General features: G+C 45.1%; 2 protein-coding genes across 6 annotated transcripts in view; both read left to right on the top strand.

Annotated features, from left to right (window-relative positions):
- The window catches only part of A2ML1 (alpha-2-macroglobulin like 1), a 62,648-nt gene extending 59,573 nt beyond the window's left edge, over window positions 1–3,075 (top strand). For all 3 annotated transcript variants that reach the window (XM_081844788.1, XM_081844789.1, XM_081844787.1), the window contains 4 exons: window positions 492–560; window positions 1,401–1,503; window positions 2,359–2,400; window positions 2,906–3,075. In XM_081844788.1, the coding sequence (XP_081700914.1) occupies window positions 492–560; window positions 1,401–1,503; window positions 2,359–2,399 (213 nt within the window). In that variant the 3' untranslated portion in view covers window position 2,400; window positions 2,906–3,075. The remainder of the gene's footprint in view (window positions 1–491; window positions 561–1,400; window positions 1,504–2,358; window positions 2,401–2,905) is intronic.
- Window positions 3,076–4,743: 1,668 nt separating this feature from the next.
- LOC309332070 (alpha-2-macroglobulin-like protein 1) overlaps window positions 4,744–24,902 on the top strand; it is a 124,766-nt gene continuing 104,607 nt past the window's right edge. For all 3 annotated transcript variants that reach the window (XM_081844791.1, XM_081844792.1, XM_081844790.1), the window contains exons 1-10: window positions 4,744–4,903; window positions 7,499–7,682; window positions 11,105–11,152; window positions 11,548–11,692; window positions 12,037–12,089; window positions 13,463–13,483; window positions 16,411–16,573; window positions 19,095–19,179; window positions 21,208–21,334; window positions 21,473–21,587. In XM_081844791.1, coding sequence (XP_081700917.1) covers window positions 4,836–4,903; window positions 7,499–7,682; window positions 11,105–11,152; window positions 11,548–11,692; window positions 12,037–12,089; window positions 13,463–13,483; window positions 16,411–16,573; window positions 19,095–19,179; window positions 21,208–21,334; window positions 21,473–21,587 — 1,009 coding nt within the window. In that variant the 5' untranslated portion in view covers window positions 4,744–4,835. The remainder of the gene's footprint in view (window positions 4,904–7,498; window positions 7,683–11,104; window positions 11,153–11,547; window positions 11,693–12,036; window positions 12,090–13,462; window positions 13,484–16,410; window positions 16,574–19,094; window positions 19,180–21,207; window positions 21,335–21,472; window positions 21,588–24,902) is intronic.

The following is a 24,902-nucleotide window of genomic DNA, read 5'->3' as shown; positions in this document are numbered from 1 at the left end:
AACTAATAAAAATTATTTTTTTAAAAAAAGAGATTGTCAGTAAGTATATAGATAGAGGTGATCCTATGAATATTGTTTCAAAAAGCTTTTGACAAAGTACCCACCCCCTTGAACGATTTGTTATCAAGCATTGCTACCTCCTTGCTCACTCCTGTTTCGAGAACATTTCCTCTCACTTTCTTTCCACTACCCACCATCTTCTCCCTCTCTCTCTCTCTCATGCACACATATTCATGTGTTCCTCTACTTAGTGGGCTGCTGAGAGAGAGAGAGCGATCCCTCTTACCCATGGTCTGCACAGATTGCTTGCAGAGGGATATCAAAAAATATGATTTTGCAAGGGACATAATTCCTGATCCCCTTCTTTCAAAGATTTGCCAGTTATTCCTCAAACAATGCAAGCAACGAAAGACCTATGAAACCTCTCTTTGGTGACAAAACTGGTGGCATGTTGGAAAGGAAGCCTTAATTCTTTCATTCTGTATCCCCAGCTTAAGCAACAGCCCCTTGTGAAAAGAATCGAGATTGGGGAGGAGCATCTCACAATCTACCTGGACCAGGTCAGTACGGGGAAAAGAAACACAGCTTTGTAACAGGCAAGCACACACATCATTCGACAACTGGGCCAGTGGCACTGCTGCATTGTAGTGGCCCCTTCACAAGTCGCCTCGCCAGGCAAAAAAGAAGACCAACGGTAACAGAAAAGGGCATTTCAACAGGTCCAGCTTGCCAAGTAAACAGCACTTTCTTGAATTTCCTCTTCTGCTTGCAGCATTCTTATGAGAACAATCCAGGCCTGTTAATAAGGAGAGTTGTTTAAATTGTCAATTTAATTATTGATCTAATTAATAATTCATTAAATTGTCACAATGGAAGGAGGAAGAAGAGCAGCAAAATGCAGGTCAAGGTAACTTTTCCATCTGTTTTTTGCTCCTACGCTCTGGTGAGAGCCAGCTGACCCACAGCACTGCTCGGAACCAAAAAAAATTTGTGGCTTTTGGCCCTGTGCTCTGTCACGGACAGACTGTAGGAGCAGTCTATTATATATAAAATCTGTTTTTATTCTATTAATGTTTAATTGTTTTTTATGATGTTTTTAGTGAATCTTGTTTTTATCTGTAAGCCACCTTGAGTCTCCGTCGAGGAAAAAGGCCGGTTATAAATAAATAAATATACAACAACAACAACAACAATTCAAACAGATGTCCTCTGAAACTAGAGCCATGGATTTTCTGTTACTCTGTTCTCATCCAGAAACTATCCTATCTAAGCAGCCAGCATATTTGTTTCTGCGGTTTCACCTCCGATGGAGGTGATTGCAGGATGGCCTAACCATTTAGTGTTGACCTCAACCCCACCTTGTCCTCAACTTCTCTTTACATCCAAAGTCTTTCTCTCAGCTAGGAAAGGAGAGGCAAACATATACCTTGGCCATGAGCCAAGACATTCCAGTGAAGGACCTGAAGCCAGCAGCTGTCAAAGTCTATGACTATTATCAGCCAGGTAGGTTCTTCCTCATGTTGAAAAATAGTAACATTTTTAATTCATTGTGTTTCTCACAAGTCTGTGCAGCTTGTGACCTGTCCAGCCAAATAAAGCCCACCATCTGTGGCCTTCAGGCGTTCTGTAATCACCCTGTATTTACAATCTCAGTCAGTCAGCAAAAATTTGTGGGCCATCATAGGTGCCTTCAGCTTAGGGAGGCCACACGTTGTGAAGTCTAAGTTCTAGTTTGGAATCATATGGTTGATGGGAAGCCAACAAAGTTCTAGGCCTAATAGATGGAATAGCAACCGGCAAATTCTTCGGTCTGGGTGGTCTCCATCCAAGAGTTCTCAAAGAACTCAAATGTGAAACTGCTGATCTTCAAACAAAAATATGCGTCAGGAAGTGGCTAAAGTAGCAAGAAGCAGAGTGTAGGGAAAAATAGACAGTTCTCCTGCTGGAGGGATGTGGGAAACAGAGTCCCCCAAGGTTCGGTATTGGGGCCTGTGGTTCTTAACTTGTTCATGAACGATCTAGAGTTAGAAGTGAACAATGAGATAGCCAAGTTTGCTGGTGGTACTAAATTGTTGAGGGTCATTAAAACAAAAACGGATTGTGAAGAGCTCCGAAAGGACCTAAGTGAATGGGCTGTAAAATGGCAAGTGTCCCACCAAGAATTATCATGGGTCTCTCAAACTAGTTGCTTTATGTTGCCTTTCTGCATTGCAGAGGGTTGGACTCGATGACCCCCAGGATCTCTTCCAACTCTACAATTCTGTGGTTCTAATGAAGAATGAAAAGACGCATCAGGAAGTGAGGATATCATGATTGTGGCCAGTGCTGAGTTTAATGATCTGCTTTAATTTCTTTCAGATGAACAGTCCACAGTGGAATATGAAGACCCCTGCTACTGAGGTGAGTCATGCATAGGCCTGAAGTCAGACATCTATGCTTTAGGCCTCTGTGCATATAGCGGTTTTGCCTTTCCTCCATTTCCCCCTGGAAAACCCACTCTTTAGTGCTAAATCGGAACAAACAGCAATCTGCAGAAAACCCCATTGCTGTTCGTTCTGACTCGCCTCTAAAGATCAGGTTTCCCCGAGGGTAATCAGTGGGGCAAGTGGAGGTATGGACAAGCCCTATGTCTAAAATGCTCTGTGATGCTAACAATGAACTGCTTTATTTATCCTAGGCTAATTTGCTTTTCATATAGTGGATGCAGATTTCACAGATATATAAGGCCTTTTCCTTCAGACTAATAGGCAGAAGGGAAAACCTATCCGGATTTATTATGTCCCCCTCCCTGTTCCAGGAGAAGAAATGTGATTTCTATGTGCCCTAAAAGGATCCATTCCTGCATCTCCACTCTGGATTCCATATTGAAGAGAGCTTACATTTCTTTTTCTTCTTCTTGGTTTAGATGGAGAAATTCCTATGGTGCAACAAGCACAGGATGGGAAAGAAAAGGAATTCAGATGAGCCAAACTTAAGGAGCTGGGAACTGTTTGGGGGAAAAGTGGCTCTGTCTTTTACAACATGAACCATGCAATGGAACTCTAGTTCGGAAAATAAACAGAAACTTGAATTGCTTCTGTGGTGCTTTCTTCTATCAGATACCTTTGGTTGACTATTCCCTCCACAGGTTTATATAAAACCTTATAGATTGCAATTGCCTCATCACTTAGCTGATGCCAATCTCAATGTACTGTAGGTAGTCTGGCCAGTCACTGACCCACAGATCGCTCTCCCTCCATGTTTACCTGTCCTCCTTAGCATGTATAAAGTTCACTTGGAATCTATTCCGTATCATTCAAGGCACACGTACATGCAGTGTCATAATCAATCAATCCATCTGGCAGCCTCCTTCCCGACAGGAGGCAGAGTACAAACAAGCCAGCTGAGGGGGCCTGAAACTATTATTCAGCACGTCCAGTCCTTGCAGTATGCAAACCACATAGCCTGAGCTCATTATTGGTTTCTCCACCCAGAGGGGATGGAGAAATAGTGGGGGGTTTGCATCCAAACTACACAGACCGTATCTTGAGCACACATTTTGCAAGAGTTCTAAATAAAAGGAGATAGCAGAGCTTGTGCAGGTGTTGTTGTCTGCTTAGCCAAGTAAGTTCTATCAGTTCTGGGTAGCACTCCTGCAAGCCAGGGTATCTTTTAGTTCTTGTTGTTTTAAAAAGAAAAAAGCTCCCAAAAGGAAATATGGATAGCTTTTTGGGAGTCTGAAGGACATTTGGCCATCTGTCATAGATGCTTTAGCTGAAATTCCTGCATTGCAGGGAGTTGGACTACATGGGGCCCCTTCCACCTCTACAATTCTATGATTCTATGAACATATTGCCCTACCCTTTGGATTCCCAGGCCTCCAAGGATTTCCCACAGTTATCCAAGCACTATCTAGCCATTGAACACATCATATATCTCAATAGGATGATTCTTGGTTTCTGAATATCTATTCCCTCTCCGGGTGATGAAATCACAGAAACACTGTAGGCCTGTGGAAACAGGTATATATGTGTTGCGATTTGGTTGGCCCTCCTTAGATTCTGGTTCGAAGTTGTTGTTTAGTTGTTTAGTGTTGTCCGACTCTTTGTGACCCCCTGGACCAGAGCACGCCAGGCACTCCTGCCTTCCACTGCCTCCCGCAGTTTAGTCAAACTCATGCTGGTAGCTTCGAGAACACTGTCCAACCATCTCGTCCTCTGTCGTCCCCTTCTCCTTGTGCCCTCCATCTTTCCCAACATCAGGGTCTTTTCCAGGGAGTCTTCTCTTCTCATGAGGTGGCCAAAGTACTGGAGCCTCAGCTTCAGGATCTGTCCTTCCAGTGAGCACTCAGGGCTGATTTCCTTAAGAATGGAGAGGTTTGATCTTCTTGCAGTCCATGGGACTCTCAAGAGTTTCCTTCAGCACCATAATTCAAAAGCATCAATTCTTCAGCGACCAGCCTTCTTTATGGTCCAGCTCTCACTTCCATACATCACTACTGGGAAAAGACAAGACAATCTGTAGTCTTGTCTCCATGGACAAAGACAACAGATTCTGGTTCACACCATTTCTAATCCCTTCTCAGTCTGCCCTGAAGGCTGGCAAGGAGTGGTCTCTCTTTCATCTGAACAGTCGCAGCCACCTCCCTGCATGGAGTTGAAGGGAGGAGCCTCAGGGACATACGGTGTTTACTCTGAGGAGGAGGAGAGTCAATATTGACTCAGATGAAATTAAGTTCATGTGCCTTGTGGGTGAACAGAGGACTCACTGGGCGACTATTTAGGTCTCTACACCAGCGCTGGCTGTTCTGAGCACCAACGGAGATCTTTTCTCTGCAGCCCATCGCAGCTCCAACTATGGGGGCAGCTATGTTCCTCTGGGCCCTGGCTCTGCTCTCACTCACAGCTCCAGTCATTTCAGACCCGTAAGATGTTTATTTTTCATTTCTATTTCCTGGGCAGATTTTTAAGTGGGATGTGCGTATTCCTCTAAATACCACTTGCTGGGGATCACAATTGGAGAGAATGCTGTGGTGCTCAGGTGCTTCTTCCAGGCATCTAGTTGGCTCCTGTGAGAACAGGGTGCTGGTCTGGAGGGGCTTTTGATTTGCCACAGTAGGGCTCTTCTTAATAATAATAATAATTTTATTATTTATACCCCGCCCATGTGGCTGGGTTTCCCCAGCCACTCCAGGCAACTTCCAGAACATATAAAAACAGAATTATTGTGGTCTTGGGTGGTTATTATGAAATTGCTACTCTTTGTTTTTATTTTTTTTTCTGGGGAATGTCATCATCAAATTGTTTCCCTGGGCTTTTCCCATTACTTTTCGGAGCAAGGCTGGTGCCAGACCTCGGAGGTGCCACATATGGGTGCCTCACCCTCACAGACAAGGCAGAGCCCTTGCCCACTACCACATGCAAAGGCAGCAAGGACCCCTCTCCCGGACCACCCCACCTCCCAACACCCATGACAGGAAAATTGACATGGCCACTGTGCACCATCCATTCCTCATGCTGGGATGACAGATCCATAGATAAATGTACAGATTTTATAGATCTACAGCCTCAGTATAAATAGATCTATATACAGTGGTACCTCGGGTTACATGCGCTTCAGGTTACATACACTTCAGGTTACAGACTCCGCTAACCCAGAAATAGTGCTTCAGGTTAGGAACTTTGCTTCAGGATGAGAACAGAAATCGTGCTCCGGCGGCACGGTGGCAGCAGGAGGCCCCATTAGCTAATGTGGTGCTTCAGGTTAAGAACAGTTTCAGGTTAAGTACGGAGCTCTGGAACGAATTAAGTACTTAACCCGAGGTTACAGACGCTTCAGGTTACAGACACTTCAGGTTACAGACTCCGCTAACCCAGAAATAGTACCTCGGGTTAAGAACTTTGCTTCAGGATAAGAACAGAAATCGTGCAGCGGTAGTGTGGTGGCAGAGGGAGGCCCCATTAGCTAAAGTGGTACCTTGGGTTAATAACTTAATTCGTTCTGGAGGTCCGTTCTTAACCTGAAACTGTTCTTAACCTGAGGTACCACTTTAGCTAATGGGGTCTCCCTCTGCCACCACGCCACCGCTGCACGATTTCTGTTCTTATCCTGAAGCAAAGTTCTTAACCCGAGGTACTATTTCTGGGTTAGCGGAGTCTGTAACCTGAAGCGTATGTAACCTGAAGCGTCTGTAACCCAAGGTACCACTGTATAGAAACACAAGCAGTTAATGGTACAAGTGAGAATAGCAGTCCCCCTGAGCCTACTTGGAGTATAGAAACATTTCTCATTACCTCATGCAAAGAAACAAGCAAGCTGTTGCTGGCCAAAATGCATTTAGATACATTTCAACTTGGCGCGCTTGTGCTCAGCCTTAGCATCCTGGCATATAGCTTTATTCATTTCTAGATACATTCAACATTTGCAGTGTCTGCATGTCCCTGGATGATCTGTTGCAAACGCTTATTGTGCTTTGTGCTCTGTACCATGTATTTGTGTGCTAGCGTGATAAGGATTTTAGCTGTTCTCTGCCCTGTTGGGGCGATGGGCGCTTGCAAAGTGAAAGGGATTCTCAGCAGTTCCTCAAAGTGATGTTCTTGTTGTTGTTTAGTCGTTTAGTCGTGTCCGACTCTTTGTGACCCCATGGACCAGAACACGCCAGCCACTCCTGTCTTCCACTGCCTCCCGCAGTTTGGTCAAACTCATGCTGGTAGCTTTGAGAACACTGTCCAACCATCTCGTCCTCTGTTGTCCCCTTCTCCTTGTGCCCTCAATCTTTTCCAACATCAGGGTCTTTTCCAGGGAGTCTTCTCTTCTCATGAGGTGGCCAAACTATTGGAGCCTCAGCTTCAGGATCTGTCCTTCCAGTGAGCCTCAAAGCGATAGGCTACTATAAGTTCCCTCTTGGTGGTGGTTCTCACTTTGTGGAATGCCCTCTCTGGTCTTGCTCATTCTTAACCTTCAGGAAGAATCTAAAAACATTCCCTAGGCATATGGTGGCTGAAAAATTTGCCCATTGTGATATTATTAGCTGTGGGAGTCAGTGGTTGTATATGTGTAGTTTTTTTTTTTTCTTTAAGTTTTTAACATTTAAAGAAAATGTTAAGCGCTTTTAGAAGATTTTTTAAAAACTGGTTTTTAAAACTACCGGTATATTATTTTATGGATGTGTTTGCTGTTCTGGGCTCCTTTGGGAGGAAGGATGGGATCTAAATACTATAAGTTCCCTTTTGACAGTCATACTCGGGGGTCCGCATTATCACATTTTGGGGCCCTTGGGGTCCCTCAACAGTAGCTTCTGATTTCTCAAGCAGTTGAGTGTATTCCAGGTAACAAGCTGCTTCTTTGTATAGCAAAGAGAGGGGTAAGCCAATTAAAATCTGACAGGTATATGAATGTGATTTGCAGGCTGCCAGCTGACCATCCCTGCCCCCAGAAAGCAACAGGTGAGTGTCCTTTTAGCTGCTTTTCTAAAGGCCAAGAGCAACCTCTTCAATGGTCCTTTCTTCTTCTCTTGCAGCCACTATCTATTGACCTTCCCAGCAGTCATTCACCATCCGGATACTGAAGAGTTCTGTGTGCTTCTGAGCAACCTCCTGGAGACAGTCCACGTGAAAATAACATTAGAGATGACATTGGAGAACCACACCCTGCTGGAGAAGGATGTGGAGAAACCAGGGACCTATGAATGCACCAGCTTCCAGGCAAGCTTCATATATTGCAAGCAACTCAGTGGCTTCCAGCTCCTGTCTGCCCCAATTAGTATGGATAATGATCAGGGATGTTGGAAGGTGTAACCCAGTGATATCTGCATGGCCACACTCCTGCAACAAAGGGAGCTCTGTTTCACATTATCTTTGTTTTTCAAATTATTTTTATTAATTTTCCAAATTATTACAAATCAAACCGAATTACTTCAATTTAATACAATTTCTTAAAATCAGGTTTCCTGCTCCTGTAGCAAACATATGTTGATCATTTCCTCCCATAGCTGCATCATTTCTTATTTAATGTCCAGTTGTCATCTTTCACTTGCCACTCTTACAGTCAGCCGCTTTTTCCTCCTTACAAACTGTTACAGCTTATAAATATAAAATCCATTTCACGTGTGTAGTCTGTTTCACATTATCTTGCTTGTGCATCATAGTCATGAGCTACCATGTGAAGGCTGCTGGGAATAACCTTATTATTATTATTATTTCCATTTGTAGACCACTTACTAGCCAAAGATCTCAAAGTGGTTTACAATAGATACGGTAAAGGTAAAGGGACCCCTGACCATTAGGTCCAGTCTTGGCTGACTCTGGGGTTGCGGCGCTCATCTCGCCAGTGTGGTGTAGTGGTTAAGAGTGGTAGTCTCCTAATCTGGGGAACCGGGTTCGCGTCTCCGCTCCTCCACATGCAGCTGCTGGGTGACCTTGGGCCAGTCACACTTCTTTGAAGTCTCTCAGCCCCACTCACCTCACAGAGTGTTTGTTGTGGGGGAGGAAGGGAAAGGAGAATGTTAGCCGCTTTGAGACTCCTTAAAGGGAGTGAAAGGTGGGATATCAAATCCAAACTCTTCTTCTTCTTCTTTATTGGCCGAGAGAGCCGGCGTACAGCTTCCAGGTCATGTGGCCAGCATGACTAAGCCGCTTCTGGCGAACCAGAGCAGTGCACAGAAACGCCGTTTACCTTCCCGCCGCAGTGATACCTATTTATCTACTTGCACTGGGGTGCTTTCGAACTGCTAGCTTGGCAGGAGCAGGGACCGAGCAACGGGAGCTCACCCTGTCATGGGGATTCAAACCGCCGACCTTTTGATCAGCAAGTCCTAGGCTCTGTGGTTTAACCCACAGCACCACCCGCATCCCTTACAATAGATAAAATACAATAAATAAGTAAAAATGCATAAATATATACAAGCATAATAAGTGCAATAAAAAACTATGTCAAATGATTTGCATTCAAATAAAAATGCATAAATAATATCAATATATAAACACAATATCAATATAAGAGATTAAGAGATCAATTATTTGCCAGGCTGCCCCTTACCAAACAGCCTGCAAAATTTCCCAGGGGTCTCTCTGAAGCCTCCTTAGGTAGGGTGATAGTAAAACTGCAAGTGTTAAGAGTGTTTGGAATAATCAAAGACCACACGGGAACAGGAAAATAGTGTATAGGATGAATGGGAGCAGCAGGCAGCGATGAAGTATAAAACATGCAAATGTTACAGAGAAATTACAGAAACTTGGAATATTCCCTTTGGAGCAAAAACAAATTAAAATTGGTTAAAAGCAACCCACTTGCTCTAGTTTAAAAGAGTCCCTAAATTCACTAGGCTCTTAGCAGGATTCCTTGTTCATAGGTAGGCCTTTCCTCCCAAGCTCAACAAAAAGTTCTGCATGTTACCTGAGGCCACTTTGATCTACTCACCTCCTAGGTATCTATCTTTTCCCACTAGACCTTCCTTGTCAATCATGCGCTCCTCCCCTTGGAACACCTGCTCAGAGAAGTTTTCAGATTTCCTGTCTTTGGAAAGAGAGAAATGTGCACTTAGGCACATCAGCAATGGTGGACACCTATGCCTTGGTTTTATGAACTGCAGGGCACCAGCAGACAGGCAAAAATATGCATTCCCATTTTATACACGGGCGGTCCAGAACATTAAAGACCACATCCTTTACAGAGAGCATTACGTACAGTTGGAGCAAAATTCCCAGACGGAGCTGGTGAAGAGGCAGGTGTGGGAATGGGTCTAGGAATGATAGTGGGGTGGGGAGCAGGGATAGGTTTATGGATGAAGACAGTGGCCTCAACTGAGCCCAGGACTAGCTGGCCAAACTCCTCTATGGTGAAAATATATTGCATGCCCGGATATGTTTCAACATAGTAAAAAGCAATGGTTCCTCTACTAAATCATCTTTATAGATTAAATCTACCCTGTTTTCACAGTTGCTTCTCATATGTTTTCTGCTTTAATCTCTTACCTTTGTTGTACTTAACCCCTTTTCTTCCATTCCTCCTATGGGATATAATCCATTGGAAGTCAAGTGCAAGGCAAGGGGGTGTTACTCCAGTCAGTGTAACTTCCTGTTCCACTGATCTGGAGCATCCTCCCCCTGCATGTGATCTGGGAGATGGGCGTGGCCCTGGCTGACTCCATAAAAGAGCCGAGTCACGCAGCCATTTTCTCTCTCTTGATGCTGATCTCTTGCTGCCATGCTGCTCTCCTGCAGCCATTTTGTGCTCTTAATGTAATTTTGCTGTCTGCTGGCTCCTAGCCAGCAGCACATGAGCTCAATCTCCATATGAGACAAACTCAAACTTTGTTATGTAACTACTAAGTAAAGCCTGCCTTTCAGGGATCAAATGATGAACTGAAATGTGAGTAAACTTATTGTTACTTTTAAAGGAAAGACTCGTCTCTTTATTCTTTTAAGAGGATAAAAAAGGGGACACCAGGAATAATCCATCTGGGCAAGCCAGATTGGATTACTTACGGTAACTAAAGAGATTCAAACGAATCTGCAAATTAGCTTCCTGCTATATTGAGGGGTCCGTATAGTTAAAGCTATGGTTTTCCCAGTAGTGAAGTATGGAAGTGAGAGCTGGACCATAAAGAAGGCTGATCGCCGAAGAATTGATGCTTTTGAATTATGGTGCTGGAGGAGACTCTTGAGAGTCCCATGGACTGCAAGAAGATCAAACCTATCCATTCTGAAGGAAATCAGCCCTGAGTGCTCACTGGAAGGACAGATCCTGAAGCTGAGACTCCAATACTTTGGCCACCTCATGAGAAGAGAAGACTCCCTGGAAAAGACCCTGATGTTGGGAAAGATGGAGGGCACAAGGAGAAGGGGACGACAGAGGACGAGATGGTTGGACAGTGTTCTCGAAGCTACCAGCATGAGTTTGACTAAACTGCGGGAGGCAGTGGAAGGCAGGGGTGCCTGGCGTGCTCTGGTCCATGGGGTCACGAAGAGTCGGTCACGACTAAACGACTAAACAACAACAACAATATTGAGGGGAATCTGCTCTGCTACATCACTCAGTAGCGTGAGTGAAGGAAGGATAATGTTTATTCAGTATATCATTTCCTGCTATCCTTAACATTCCCACACCTCCATCTTGCCCTCTTCAGGTACCAGCCTTTGTTGCCCAGAAAACAGAGAGCTACTACATTCCATTGGTAAGTCTTGCATTTCTCAATCATTCCCTTTCTTTCATGCACCCTTGGCACTAGGAGAATTTAAATTAGAGAGGAAGGGGGGAATGACTTAAGAGGAAGAGAAGAGAAGGGGATAGAGAAGCGGGTGGAGGTGGAACTGTACTGAGAGAACATGGATGAAAGAGAAAACCAAGATGGACATGCAAAGAGAGAGAAGGGGATGTGTATCTTTTGGGAGGGGGAGGAATAAATGGAAGTGTGTGTCTGGTGTTGACTCCCTGATCCCTAGGGGAGAGCAAAGTTGGTAGAAGAGCAAGGGGCAGTTTTTGAGACATACCCTCTCTACTGCAAAATACTTTTCTGTTCTCGTTCCTCCTGCTAGAACATGTTTTGCTTTTCTCTTTGGCACTGTGAAGGAAGGAGAAATGGCCCGTGTTCACATCCTAGTCCTACAGGGTGACAGCGTAAGCTTTAAGGGCTCCAAGAAGGTGCAGGTCAAGGGCTCTCCCACAATTAACCTGATGGATCTAGACAAGCCCTTTTACAAGCCTGGAGAGAGAGGTGGGTATCGGAGTGGCCATGGAACCAGGAAGAAGACTGTACGTAGCTTCTGTCCCATCTTTGGGGATGGAACGGTGTTCCCGGCATATAGGAATCAAATAAGCAAACTCAGTGTTCCAAGAACTAAGCTATTAAACCAAAGCCGAGTGCCTTTCAAGAGCCCAGATGCTCTACAGATTTGCATACAATAATAAGTTGACATCAACAATTTGCCTTGCTAATTCAGCAGGGGGTGGAAATCTAGTCCTTGGTTTTAAAATGCAACAACATGAAGAAAGTATGTGGGAGCAACAACAGAAACCAGAAACAAATAATCTCTCTGTTTCTTTGTTTTCCCCCTTCAGTAAAACTTCGAATTGTGCAACTTGATGATCAATTTAAGGCCCGCAATAAATCTGTAAGTATTGGTCTCTTATTATGATCACAGACTATCAATTCCTCAAAATGTCATAAGCCCAGGAAGGTCTCCTTACTGGACCCAGAGACAAATACTTTGTTATTTCTCAAGTGGTGGAACATCTTTAGGAGTTTCTCATGCTTCCATTCGCTTGTGAATTGGGCCCAGAGTTTCCGCGGGACATTAGCTCTGTATTAGGAGCATTTCAGTGGTGATGAAACATGAGGAATTAGTACACAAACTTCACTATACAAACTGCAGATACAGATATCTCAGGCACGTCCAACAGGTAGATCGTGATCTACCAGTAGATCACTAGATGTCTGTGGTAGATCACTGGCAACCCCCCAAAAAGCTAAAACAAGCTCAACATTTTTGCCCTGCACCCTGCCAAAAATGAGGCTTTCCTCCTCCCTAAAAAAGCCAAACAACTTTGACCTGAACCCCCCATAAGGGGGTAGATCACTGCCAGTTTTTAACTCTGTGAGTAGATCGCAGTCTGTTGAGAGTTGGCCACCCCTGAGAGATCTGAACAGCCAGACCTGCGTGTGGTGCTGTAAACAAATAACATAAGCAACCTTAAACAAGCCTTACTTTTTTGTGTTTTGCTGATTCACGACAGCCGTTTCACCATAAACCATGATGGAAGGAAGGGGAAAGGTTTCCCCCCCTCCTTCTTTATCTTTTGCAAGGTTTCCAAGGGTTTTCCTATTTTCCCCTTTCATTTTGGGGTTAATATTTCACGCATTGGAAATTTCCCGATAGGAATCAAATTGTCAACTTGTTATGTGAACGCTTGCCTAAAAAACGATTTCCTGAGTTCAGATAGTGGGACTTGTGTGGTGCATCCACCAACCAGAACCCTTTCTTTACATGCCCTCTAGTGGTCACATGATCAATATCAGCATGATGGGGGCTGGTGCTTGAACAGTTGTTCCCACATATGTAGGTCTGTAGGGGCAGGCACTGTCTCCTTTGGGCGGTGGTGGACTCTCCTTCCTTGGAGAGTCCTTCCTTTTTAAGCAGAGTTTGGATGGCCATCTGTTATGGATGCTTTAGCTGAGATTCTTCCATTGCAGGTGACCCTAGATGACCCTTAGGGTCCCTTCCAATTCTAGAATTGGAATTCTAGAATTCTGATTCTATGGCAGAAGATTGGCAAGCAAGGCAAACAGCTGACCCAGCCTCATTTCCTATAGCCCACAGATGGGTTGCAATTGCTATCTTATCATGCTGCTAGTAATGTCAGTTCGAGAGTGCAGGCAGGACAGAACTGTCATTTCCTTGGCTGGTTTTACAGAATGCTGGGGGACATGGAAGCTGCTCTGTTTCTCATTGACACTGACGTTGTCCCTCTCTCTTGTCATTTGCAGATCCCTTTGCTAGAGCTGAGAGTAAGTAACTAGGGTTGGTCGTGATGTTTTCCTTTTGTTCCCATCCTGTCCTTTGAGACCATTTGAACATCAGGGCATGTCTACACTACACATTTAAAGTAATATGGTTGCAATTGTAAGCTTGGGAACTATAGTTTTGGCTTGGAGAGGCTGCTGGACAGGGAAACAACCCCAGTGGTCCCTTCTGTGAGTTGCTCTTGTTAAAATAGATTTGCTTTTGGCTTGAACCTAAGTAGGCATACCATCAAAGAGCAGTGGGTGTGAAATGTAGGTCTAAGCTGCCCCTTTCCATTAATATTGTCATTTATTAAGTACTTACCACCTGTTAGGCTACAGGGAATCCTGTCCCTCCCACGGTGGCAGTCAAGAAGCAGATAAACAAGAAGAGTTCTTACCAAGTAGTTTAGTCAATATTCACAGAGAGAGAGATGCAGGAATACGGTCTTTCTTAGATAATGGTGTTGCTCCAAGTCCCACCCCCTCAGTCTCCCTTATCCTACGTCATCCCTGCTCTGGCTGATCTGTGCTTTCTGCCTCTGAGCTTTCTGTTCTACTACTCTCAATGCATGCCAGCTCCTGGGAGAAGGGGGGGTCAGGAATGCTTTCCAAAGACACTGAGTCTGTCAGCTGTCTCTCCCCTGGTGCTTCTTCTTCTTCCTGCTGTTCCTCTCCCAATATTTCCCAGCTTCTCCCCTCTGCAGCCTCTGAACTATGCCCTTCCACAAACCACTGTTGCAAATCTATACTGTCCTTCTCTTTTTGGGAACGTTCATGTTAAGTTGTGGGTGAACATATCAGACGACACAGCGATTCTTCAAACAGCTCTTGTTTATTCAGAGGCCAGAACAGAACTGAGCTGAAGGGCTCAGTCAGCCTGCTTATATAGAGCTCTAGTACAACGTTACTGTAGCAACTTTCTAAAACTATCCAGTCACTGAACGTCACTTTCGATCCTTCATTTGCATAACTATCTACAGTATACCCCTGCTGGCCCAGGGTGAGAACTTCAGTACATAACAGTTCAGGAAGGGGAGGCGATCCCCACCATTCCTCCTCAGTCCAGTCCCTGACATCACTATGCATAGATATCCACATGATAAGCCAGTTGTCTATATTTCCCTGCCAAATTATGAGAACTGAGTCATACACCTGTATTACTGCATTCTCCTGTTCATGGGATGCAATCCAATAGTGGAATTGTCCTCAACCTGTTGTAAGACTCAACAGAAGGTTATATGCCCCCACTGTGGTAAATGTTAATAACTATTTGGTCAACGGTTGCCTGCATTCAACCAAACACCTGCCAGCAACTGCTAAAGCAATATGAGAAGCGCCAATTGCCAATTGCCTTTCTGAATTGGCCCCCAAACTATTGCAAACTAAATGTGATGTCAATTGCCTGAATGCAAACAAAATGTACATTTTTACTATATAAATGGCAGCCTCAGGACTGTGAGGATGGAGGCAGGAAGTTGGGATTTAACTTTGTCACCCTTCCAAGTTCCAATAAAAGAAAACACCTCCCCAAAGCCGCTTTTTGGTTTTCAAGGGAAGACTTTGTTGGTAACAGTGGAAGCGTCATTTGAAATGCAAATACAGCGCACCTGCATCATACATGCATATTATTAGCGTGAATTCAGTTATACACACTTGGCTCTGGCAGCAGGAGGAAGGGAAGGGACCAAGGCAGAAGGGAAGAGAAAGAAATCTGTCTCTTTTGGCTGCAAGACGAGGATGGAAGAGAGTGTCTCCTGGGAAGAGAGATTGCCTGTTAAATGACTCTGGGAATGGTAGCTCTGCGAGGGAAATAAGGGAATCTCATAAGGACTCTCAGCACCCTTAACAAATGAAGGTTCCCAGGATTCCTTGGGGGAAGCCATAGTGGCATGATACTGCTTTGAATGTGTTATACAGAGGTGGGGGCACTCCATTGCAACAGAAAAAATAAATATCTGCCTTGCTTTTCTTCTCTGGACTTAGGGGACTCTGAGCCCCTTGGGGAGTTGGGCTGTAAAGGCCACCCCCCAATTTTGTACAACAAGTATATGGTGCAGACATGGGTGTAGCCAGGATTTTTGCTGGGGGGGGGGCAAGACATTTGTTAAGGGAAGCAAACCTTTTGTTAGGGGAGGGAAGAAACTCAGCTATGCATTTTTATTTATTTTTATTGATTGGGGGGCAGCTACTTCTCTCTGGCACCCCTGGGCTACGCCAAAGGGTGCAGATGGAGACAAATCCATTCCATTACGAAAAATTGCTTTGCCAAAGTGTGCATGTGTGGAGAAACTTGCACCAAGATGCTGATAAATTTCCACAGGGGCTTTAAAACCATCCCCATCATCTAATGTGAAAATGTCGAGAACTGAAGATCAGGGGAAGTTGGAAACTGAGAGGATTCCTTTATCCCTACCCCAAATGCAGCTTGGGGCTGAGGTGGCTCTCAGGTTGGAAAAAGTTGAAGACTGCTGCCATAGAGGACTGTCCTGTCATCTTTGTTGACTCTACAGTCATACCTTGGTTGTCGAACGCCTTGCAACTCAAACGTTTTGGCTCTCGAATGCCGCAAACCCAGAAGTGAGTGTTCCAGTTTGCGAACATTCTTTGGAACCCAAAAGTCCGCCACAGCTTCTGCAACTTCCAGTTGAGTGCAGGACGCTCCTGCAGCCAATCGGAAGACACACTTTGGTTTTCGAACATTTCCGGAAGTCAAACGGACTTCCGGAATGGATGCCGTATGAGAACAAAGGTATGACTGTACTGCCAGTCTAGTCAGCTCCTGCTCACGGTTTGCAGGGACGGGAGCTCAGGCAAGAGCATTTCTTGGGATAGCCCAGCCTTCTTCAGGATGTGCTTCATCTGGTTATGTGAACATTGCTATTGCTGCAGCCAAGGGGATGAACCTCACAGTCCTTTTGGTCTTATCCCAGGATCCTAATGGGAACCGAATAGGCCAATGGGTGGACGTGAAGCCTCACCATGGCATTGTGGATCTGTCTTTCCCTCTGGCCTCGGAAGCGGCCCTGGGATCGTACACCTTCAAAATGGGAGAGGACTACAGAAATAAGAAAGTATTCACTGTGGAGGAATATGGTAAGTTTCTGGGGAAGACCACATGGCTTGTGAGAATCGTTCTAAGAATAAAAGGAAGCATATGTTCAGGGAAGTTTTTAATGGTTGATGTTTTGTTGTGTTTCTAATACTTTGTGGGGAGATGCCCAGAGTGGCTGGGGCAACCCAGTCAGATGGGTAGCATATAAATAATAAATTGTTATTGTTATTCTTAGGTTCCAAGTCTATGGGGCTGAGTACAGCTCAGCCCTACCCCAAAGTATGCGGGGATGGGCCTAAGTCCTTCCAATCTTGAGTGGCTGAGCCCCGTCGGGCCTTCCCACAGCAGCAGAGGGCCCCATCGTCCCTCCCTGCTGTGGCGGAAGGCCCCATGTCAGCAGGATTCAGAAGTAATGCCATTTTGGGGGAGAAGAAATTACTCTAAGCAAGGAAAGGGTAGTCAGAGCCACATCTGTGGTTGGCCTAGCACAGATGCTTGGGGGCCAGTGGCTCGAGTCTTGAACCAGCTAACCCCGCCGGTGTCTTGGGAAGCCGAGATAGCTGAGTTTGGAGTGCCAACTCCTAATGCCATGCTTAAATGCTTGGAGGCAGCAGGAATGGGAGAGAAAGCGGGGCAGGGCTAGGATGGTTTTTGCTGACTGCTCTCCGATATGTGTGGCAGGAATTAGAAGTTACTTGGAAGAAAGGTCAACAGCTGGCTGGCAGGGCGCCCATAACGTCATCCGTATCAGCATCTCCTCAGAATACAAATATCTTCCGGATAGATTGCCCATACACATGGGGCCATCTGCTGTGGTAGCAGGCCCCGCCTGGCCTCCCCATGCTGGTGGAGGGCCACATCAGGCCTCATGGCTTCCTTCCAATGTGCGTGAACTTGGCGCTTCTGAAAGGAAGAGAGATTTGCCTGCGCTGAAGTCTCTTTCAATACTGCCGTTTTCAGCTGTTCAAAATGCAGAAAGCAAACACAACAGCAGGTCATTAGGTCATCTGCAGAAAAGACTCATGCCTGTACAGTAGGCCTGCAACTTACACACATTTAGCTTTTGCACTTCCAGCTTTATGTGCTTGGCAAAAAAATAAAATGGGGGGGGGAGCAGAAAGGGGGCAGGTGTCCGGGGGGGGGGGAGAGACTTTGGCGATCTCACCCACCATTGAACCCAATGTATTTTGACTGGATGCGATTTTGGTTTGGGGCTGATCACTGGAACATAACCCCCGCCATAAGTTGAGGGCTTACTATACAAGTGTGGAGGGGGGGTCAGGGGGGCTCCTGCTTGTGTTGCCCTGTGCACATGCTCATTCCCCATGCTAATTCTGTCTAGACATTGTGAATGGTTACTAGCTCTTCAATATGTTGCTGTCTTTCCTGGAACAAAATGCAGCAGTGATGTTCTAGAGAAAAGATCTGGGAGGAGGTAGAAATGTGAGGTGCTGATTTCAAAGAGAGAGAGAGAGAGAGAGAGAGAGAGAGAGAGAGAGAGAGAGCGCTACATTTATATCCTACCTTTCCTTCAATGAGCTCAAGGTAGCATATACAGTGGAATCTCTGGATACGAATGGGATCCATTCTGGAGCCCCGTTCACATCCAGAAGCAAATGTAACTAATGACGGCATGTCTGCACATGCGCACGTTGCTTTTCACCGCTTCTGCGTATGCGTGTGACATCATTTTGAGCATCTGCGCATGCACGAGCAGCGAAACCCGGAAGTAACGCACTCCGTTACTTCTGGGTTGCCATGGAGCGCAACTCAAATGCGCTCAACATGAAGCATATTCAACCCGAGGTATGACTGTATAGTCCTGTGAGGTAGGTTAGGCTGAGAGGCGACAATTGGTCCAAAGTCACCCACCCATGGCAGAGTTTGGGGCGGGTTCAACTCTGGTATCCTTGGTTCTTATCAAACACTCTAAGCACTGTACTGGCTCACAAATGCATCTCATGCAATGTCCCAGTGGACACAGTTGGTGAAGAAATGCATACTAATTTGACACCTGTCGCTTTGCAACCATCCCACATGCAACAGAGGAAAAACGAGGAGATCAAAGTTAGGTCAAAACCTTATTGCATCGCCAGCTGGCTATGATAATATAATGCTAAAAAATGACCCTGAAGGAAGGCAAAACAATGCCTCCTTTTCCTTCCACCCACCCGCTAAATTAAAGCACCTACATCTATAGGTGTGTGCATTTTAAGTTCAGTTTAGGGTCAAGCAAGATATGATATGCAAGATCCATACAGAGGATCTCTTCTGGTTTGGAGTTTTGTTAATTTGCTTTTAAAATCAAAATACACTGCAGAAGCAAAATCTGACCAGACAGCAGCACTTGCTGGAGTTAACGTTCTCCTCTCGTATCTTTTAACCAAATGCAATTATCCCAGAACTATTGGTCTTGGTGTTTTTAGCAATCTGCTATTCCAATTCTTCTTCTTCTTCTTTTTAAAGCATCCCTTACTGCTCTTCTTCTTCTTCTTCTTCTTCTTCTTCTTCTTCTTCTTCTTCTCCTCCTCCTCCTCCTCCTCCTCCTCCTCTCCATTGCAGTGCTGCCAAAATTTGAAGTGCTGTTTGAACTTCCGCAACTTGTCACCAGAGCAGATGAAGAAGTTCGAGTCAAAGTGTTTGGCAGGTGAGCAAAATCTTGTGTGTCCTCAAAGACCATGCCAACGGTTGATGGATAATATTTCATCCCCAATAATGAGGACAGAATAGGCGGCCATCAGAACTGTGTCCTTTTCCCCTGCTCTGTTTCTGGAGGACTAAATTGCAGACGAAAAAAAGGATATTCCAAGCACCTGAGGTATTTGGTAAAGCAAATCTGTTTGTTCCAGTCCGGCTTCTTTCCTTTCACCTTTTTCTCTCTTTCCCTTCCAGTGACCTATCAATTATGGTCTAGTTTTTTGTTTGTCTGTCTGTCCAGAAAGCTTCTTTTCCTTTCCTGTCACTTTGCAGAAAAAGTCAAGCACCACTTCTTCCCTCCCTGCTCCCTCATACACATACTTTCCACATTTCCTGCATTTCTCCACAACAGGCCATCAAGTAATCTTTGCATCTGCATGTGAAACATTATTGGGAATGATTCTGCCGCAACTGTGGAGTCGAAAAGCTATAACGACTAGTGAAATTTTCATTCCCTTCAGAAAGTCTCTGGGTGGTATTGGAGGTGCCTGCCTCCAATATTTTCTCAGACAGTGTGGGATCGGGTCAGGAGTTCCAGCTTGGCCCCACGACTGTGGGTGCCCAGGGCTGTGGGTGCCATGCAGCATGCATGGCCCTGGCACCAAAATTTGTGGGTGCCCGGCCCTTCATGGGGAATTTTGTGGGTGCTCGGACACCCAAGGCCCCAGGGAATCGGCTCCTATGGATCAGGTGTTCTTTCCTTCAGTGTGAATTCACGGGGGAAATCTCTCCCTAAGGCTGGTCCACTCTTTCATTTACCGTATCCAAAATGCATGAGCTTTGCTGTGATAAAATGGCTGATGTGTTGTTTCTCAACTCAGCTTGGAAACCCTGAAGCCTTTCCTAGCTCATCTGTAGCCAAGATGTGAAAACACCTTTTTATAGAGATAAAGCAGGGATCAGCAAACTTTTTCAGCAGGGGGCCAGTCCCCTGTCCCTCAGACCTTGTGGGGGGCCAGACTATATGTTGGACAAAAAATGATGGAAGAGCACCACGAGCCCCTGTGGCTGCTTACCTGTGTCTTGTGAGCGAAAGGGGCTGGTGGTGGCGATGGCGGAGGGAGGATGAGCGGGGTGCGAAAGGGCTCCGGAGAGGGGCTGCTTAAAATGGCGGCTGCTCGAGCGCTGCTGCTGCTGGCACCAACAAAGCCCAGCCCCCTTTCTCCTCTAGTAGAAAAAAGACAGTCACGGAACCGAGAAATTGCACAAAACAAATGAAATACCATGAAAATCCCTGAAACGAGAAGTAATCGACTGGAAATTGATCCCGTTAAGGCTTTGTTCAATTTTAGGTTTTTCTATTTTTTCCCTTAAAGTTTTTGATTTTTATGATTTAGTTTATTTCCATAAGACAATATTTCTAGTCGATTACTTCTCATTTCAGGGATTTTCACGGTATTTCATTTGTTTTGTGCCCCTTCCTCCTCTAGGCAGGGCATGGAGAAGCCAGGAGGAGGGAGGAAGGGAGGGAGGGAGGGAGGGAGGGAGGGAGGGAGGGAGGGAGGGAGGAGGCGCCGCTGCTGCCGCCGTGTGAGGGAGAGGGAGAGAACGCCCGTGCTGGCAATCCACATGGCGATTCCTGGACCGTCCACGGGCCGGATCCAAAAGGCAATTGGGCCTGATCTGGCCCGCGGCCCTTGGTTTGCCTACCCATGGGATAAAGACATCCCTGCCCTGTCAATGTCCATAGTGTGTTACACAAGCAGAAACAAATCTCACACTGTTTGAGGCGTGTTTATGTGAACAGCTGGGAAGAAAGTGCTGGAGAACTGCAACTTTGCTGTGCTCAAAGGCAGTAATGTGAACAACACACCCTAAAGTGATTTTCCTACCATAAACTGTTCAATCAAGAAGTCTCTCTGTTTTTTTGGTGCTACCAGCTCCCTTTCCTCCACCACCACCACCCAGACAAATTAAAGCTGACTGTTTGCTTTAGGGGGTTTACTTTGTGATACTTTTCTCCCACCTTCTGCTGCAGGTACACATATGGGAAGCCTGTTCATGGGAAAGTAGACCTACATGTAACTCGAGACATATCATTTTACTTTTTTTACGATACGCCAGTGAGACAACTCGATGCAATTCAAGTGCACTACACAGGCCAGGTAAGCTAACTGAAGGGCTGAGACGACTGGCCATACTCCTGCCCTGAAATGCTATTCTGCTGCCCTTGGCTCTAAAATGAGAGTCCTTAACCAGCTGCCTTTGCCTCCAAATATAATTTTTCATCTCTGTTTCCTCAGACAGACAAGAATGGTTATGTTTCTTTCACAATTAATGCAACCGATTTAAAGCTGCCTGAGAAAGGCTATTCTGATTTTGTTCAGCTTTCTGCGGAATTTGAAGAAGAAGGAACAGGTACAGAAATGGGGAAATAGAGGTTTTGATGTTTAGTAACCTTCCTTTGGGATGCGGGTGGCGCTGTGGGTTAAACCACAGAGCCTAGGACTTGCCGATCAAAAGGGTGGCGGTTTGAATCCCCGCGACAGGGTGAGCTCCTGTTGCTCAGTCCCAGCTCCTGCCAACCTAGCAGTTCGAAAGCACGTCAAAGTACAAACAGATAAATAGGTACTGCTCTGGCGGGAAGGTAAACGGCGTTTCCATGCGCTGCTCTGATTCGCCAGAAGCGGCTTAGTCATGCTGGCCACATGACCTGGAAGCTGTACGCTGGCTCCCTCGGCCAATAAAGCGAGATGAGCACCACAACCCCAGAGTCGGCCACAACTGGACCTTATGGTCAGGGGTCCCTTTACCTTTACCTTTAACCTTTAGACCTCATACTCTTGTTTGATCTTCTCTCTCTCCCTTTCTACTTTCACAACATTTTTACAGTTTTTAAACAGTAGATTTGGGGGAGATGGGCATTGGTTATGTGTGGTGCATTTTCAGGGTCTCAGATCCTTCAAGTGTCCCTGGTTTCAGGAACAGTCCCAGATTTACAGACGTCGTCCCAGTTTCTGATTTGATCCCAGAATGTCCTGCTTTTCCTTAGGACGTCCCTATATACATTGGAGAAGTGTTGGGGGGTATGGAGCTATCCAACCCTCGAGCCATCTGAAGGCAGCCCTGAATAGGGAAGTTTTTTAATGTTTAATTGTGTTTTTATATATGTTGGAAGCTGCCCGGAGTGGCTAGGGCAACCCAGTCGGATGGGTGGGGTAAAAACAGTAAAATAGTAATAATCATAGAATCTTAAAGTTGGAAGGGACACCAACGGTCACCTAGTCCAACCCCCTGCAATGGAGGAATCTCAGATAAAGCATCCATGACAGATGGCCATCCAACCTCTGTTTAAAAATTCACCTCCAATTGAGGAGAATCCACCGCCTCTCGTGGGAGTCTGTTCCACAGCTGAACAGCTTGTACTGTCAGAAAGTTTTTCCGAGTGTTTAGTTGGAATCTACTTTCTTGCAACTTGAAGCCATTGGTTCGAGTCCTACCCTCCAGAGCAGGAGAAAACAAGTATGCTCCCTCCTCCATGTGACGGCCCTTAAGATACAGTGGTACCTCAGGTTACAAACGCTTCAGGTTACAGACTCTGCCAACCCATAAATAGTACCTTGGGTTACAGGGGCGCCGACTTATAAAAAATATTGGGGGGGCGGGGGCCCATACCGACTTATAAAAAATATTGGGGGGGCCCAAGACCTCCAAACCGCTGCTGCTGGGGGAACAAAAGGGGCGAGCCCCGGGCTGCCCCGACCTTAAGTGAACCTGTGAGGGCCTGCCCTTTGCGGCAGCCGATTGGCTGCCGCCGTGGGCGGTGAATATTAATGAGCTAGGGGGAATCCCCGCCTCTCTAGATCGGGAGTGGCTTTGTTTTAACTCATTACTGAATGTATTTTAAAAGGTAACTATCGTCAAACAAGGAAAATAAAAAATACCAACATAATTTTGTGATTTTACAAACGAATTTTTGAGGGGGCTCGGGCCCCCTCAGGCCCCATGGAGTTAAGAACTTTGCTTCAGTTTTCAATTAGCAATAATCGCGCCTCGGATTAACCTCATTGGCTACGATACTGCCACTGCGCAAAGCTGGACTATACCAACATCATCATGATGGGAGATATGAATGGGGTGGTCTCTACAAATATGGATAAGTCGCAAAATCAAAACTTAACAAAAGATGGTAGACTACCCAAAACTTTTTTTGAACTAACTGACAATATGGACTTGATTGATATATGGAGGACAAAGAACCCCTTAGGTAGAGAAGGAACTTTTTTTTCTGAGGCTCATTTGTCATGGACAAGAATCGACCAAATATGGATAACTAGAAGGCTGGCACCTACGATTAGAAAAGTGGAAATCTGCCCAAAAACTTGCTCCGACCATAACGCTATGAAAATGGAACTAAGACTTACTCCAATCGGCTCCTTTAGATGGAAAATGAATGACACCCTACTAAGAGATCAGGAGATTGTGAAGAAGGCCCAAAAAACTTTGAAAGATTATTTTGAAATAAATTTGAATACCACGGTGGAAAGGAGAACAATCTGGGATGCAAGCAAAGCAGTTATGAGAGGGTTTTTGATACAACAGAATACGATAAAGAAAAGATTTTGGAATGGGAAAAAAGATAAGATCTTAGAGAAGATAAGAGATGGAGAGAAAAAGCTGAGATCCAAACCAAAATCGAAGGAGATCTTGAGAGAAATTAAATTTTACCAAGCACAGTATGCGAAATTGATAAATCAAGAAGTTGAGTGGAAAATTAAACAAATGAAACAAAGATCATTTGAATCAGCTAACAAGTGTGGGAAATTATTAGCATGGCAGTTGAAAAAGAGACAAAAATTGAATACAGTTACTAACTTAGAGATCGAAGGGAGAGATATTCAGAAACCCGAAGAAATTAGGAAGTGCTTCCAGAGATACTTTAAAAAGCTTTACACTCAAGGGCCACAAGAAGAGATTGAGATAGACCAATTTTTGAAAACAAATGGATTACCAAAACTTACTCAGGAAAAGAGAACAATCCTGAACCATAAAATAACACAACAAGAAATAGAGGGTGCCATTCAGAACATGCAACTAGGCAAATCTCCAGGTCCAGATGGGCTTACCTCCAAGTATTATAAGATATTGAAAGACTTTTTGACACAACCATTAATGGAGGTATGCAATCAGATTTTGGAGGGGAAGAAGGCACCGGAATCGTGGAAAGAAGCTTTCATCACATTGATCCCTAAAGTGGAAACTGAAAAGACCCAACTTAAGAACTACCGTCCCATCTCACTCCTAAATGTGGATTACAAAATTTTTGCAGACATTTTGGCAAGTAGACTTAAAAAAGTATTAAATGAAGTAATTCATAAGGATCAGGCAGGCTTTCTTCCAGGAAGACATTTGTCTGATAACACTAGGAATATTATTGACATTTTGGAACTTTTGCAAACTAATATCAATACAAAATCAGTGTTAATTTTTGTTGACGCGGAGAAGGCCTTTGATAACATTTCTTGGAGGTTTATGAAGAAAAATTTGGAAGGGATGGGAGTGGGACGGGGGTTTGAAAATGGAATAGAGGCAATTTATTCAGAGCAGAAAGCTAAACTGATAGTTAACAACGTGGTGACAGAAGAGTTTAAAATTGAAAAAGGAACGCGACAAGGTTGCCCCCTATCCCCTCTGCTTTTTATTTCTGTTCTGGAGGTGCTTTTGAACATGATT

This window comes from Podarcis erhardii, assembly GCF_964252035.2.
Source record: "Podarcis erhardii genome assembly, chromosome: 17".
In the NCBI taxonomy this organism is placed as follows: domain Eukaryota; kingdom Metazoa; phylum Chordata; class Lepidosauria; order Squamata; family Lacertidae; genus Podarcis; species Podarcis erhardii.
The sequence above is the reverse complement of the archived record's forward strand: the minus strand, read 5'-3'. Positions and strand labels throughout refer to the sequence as shown.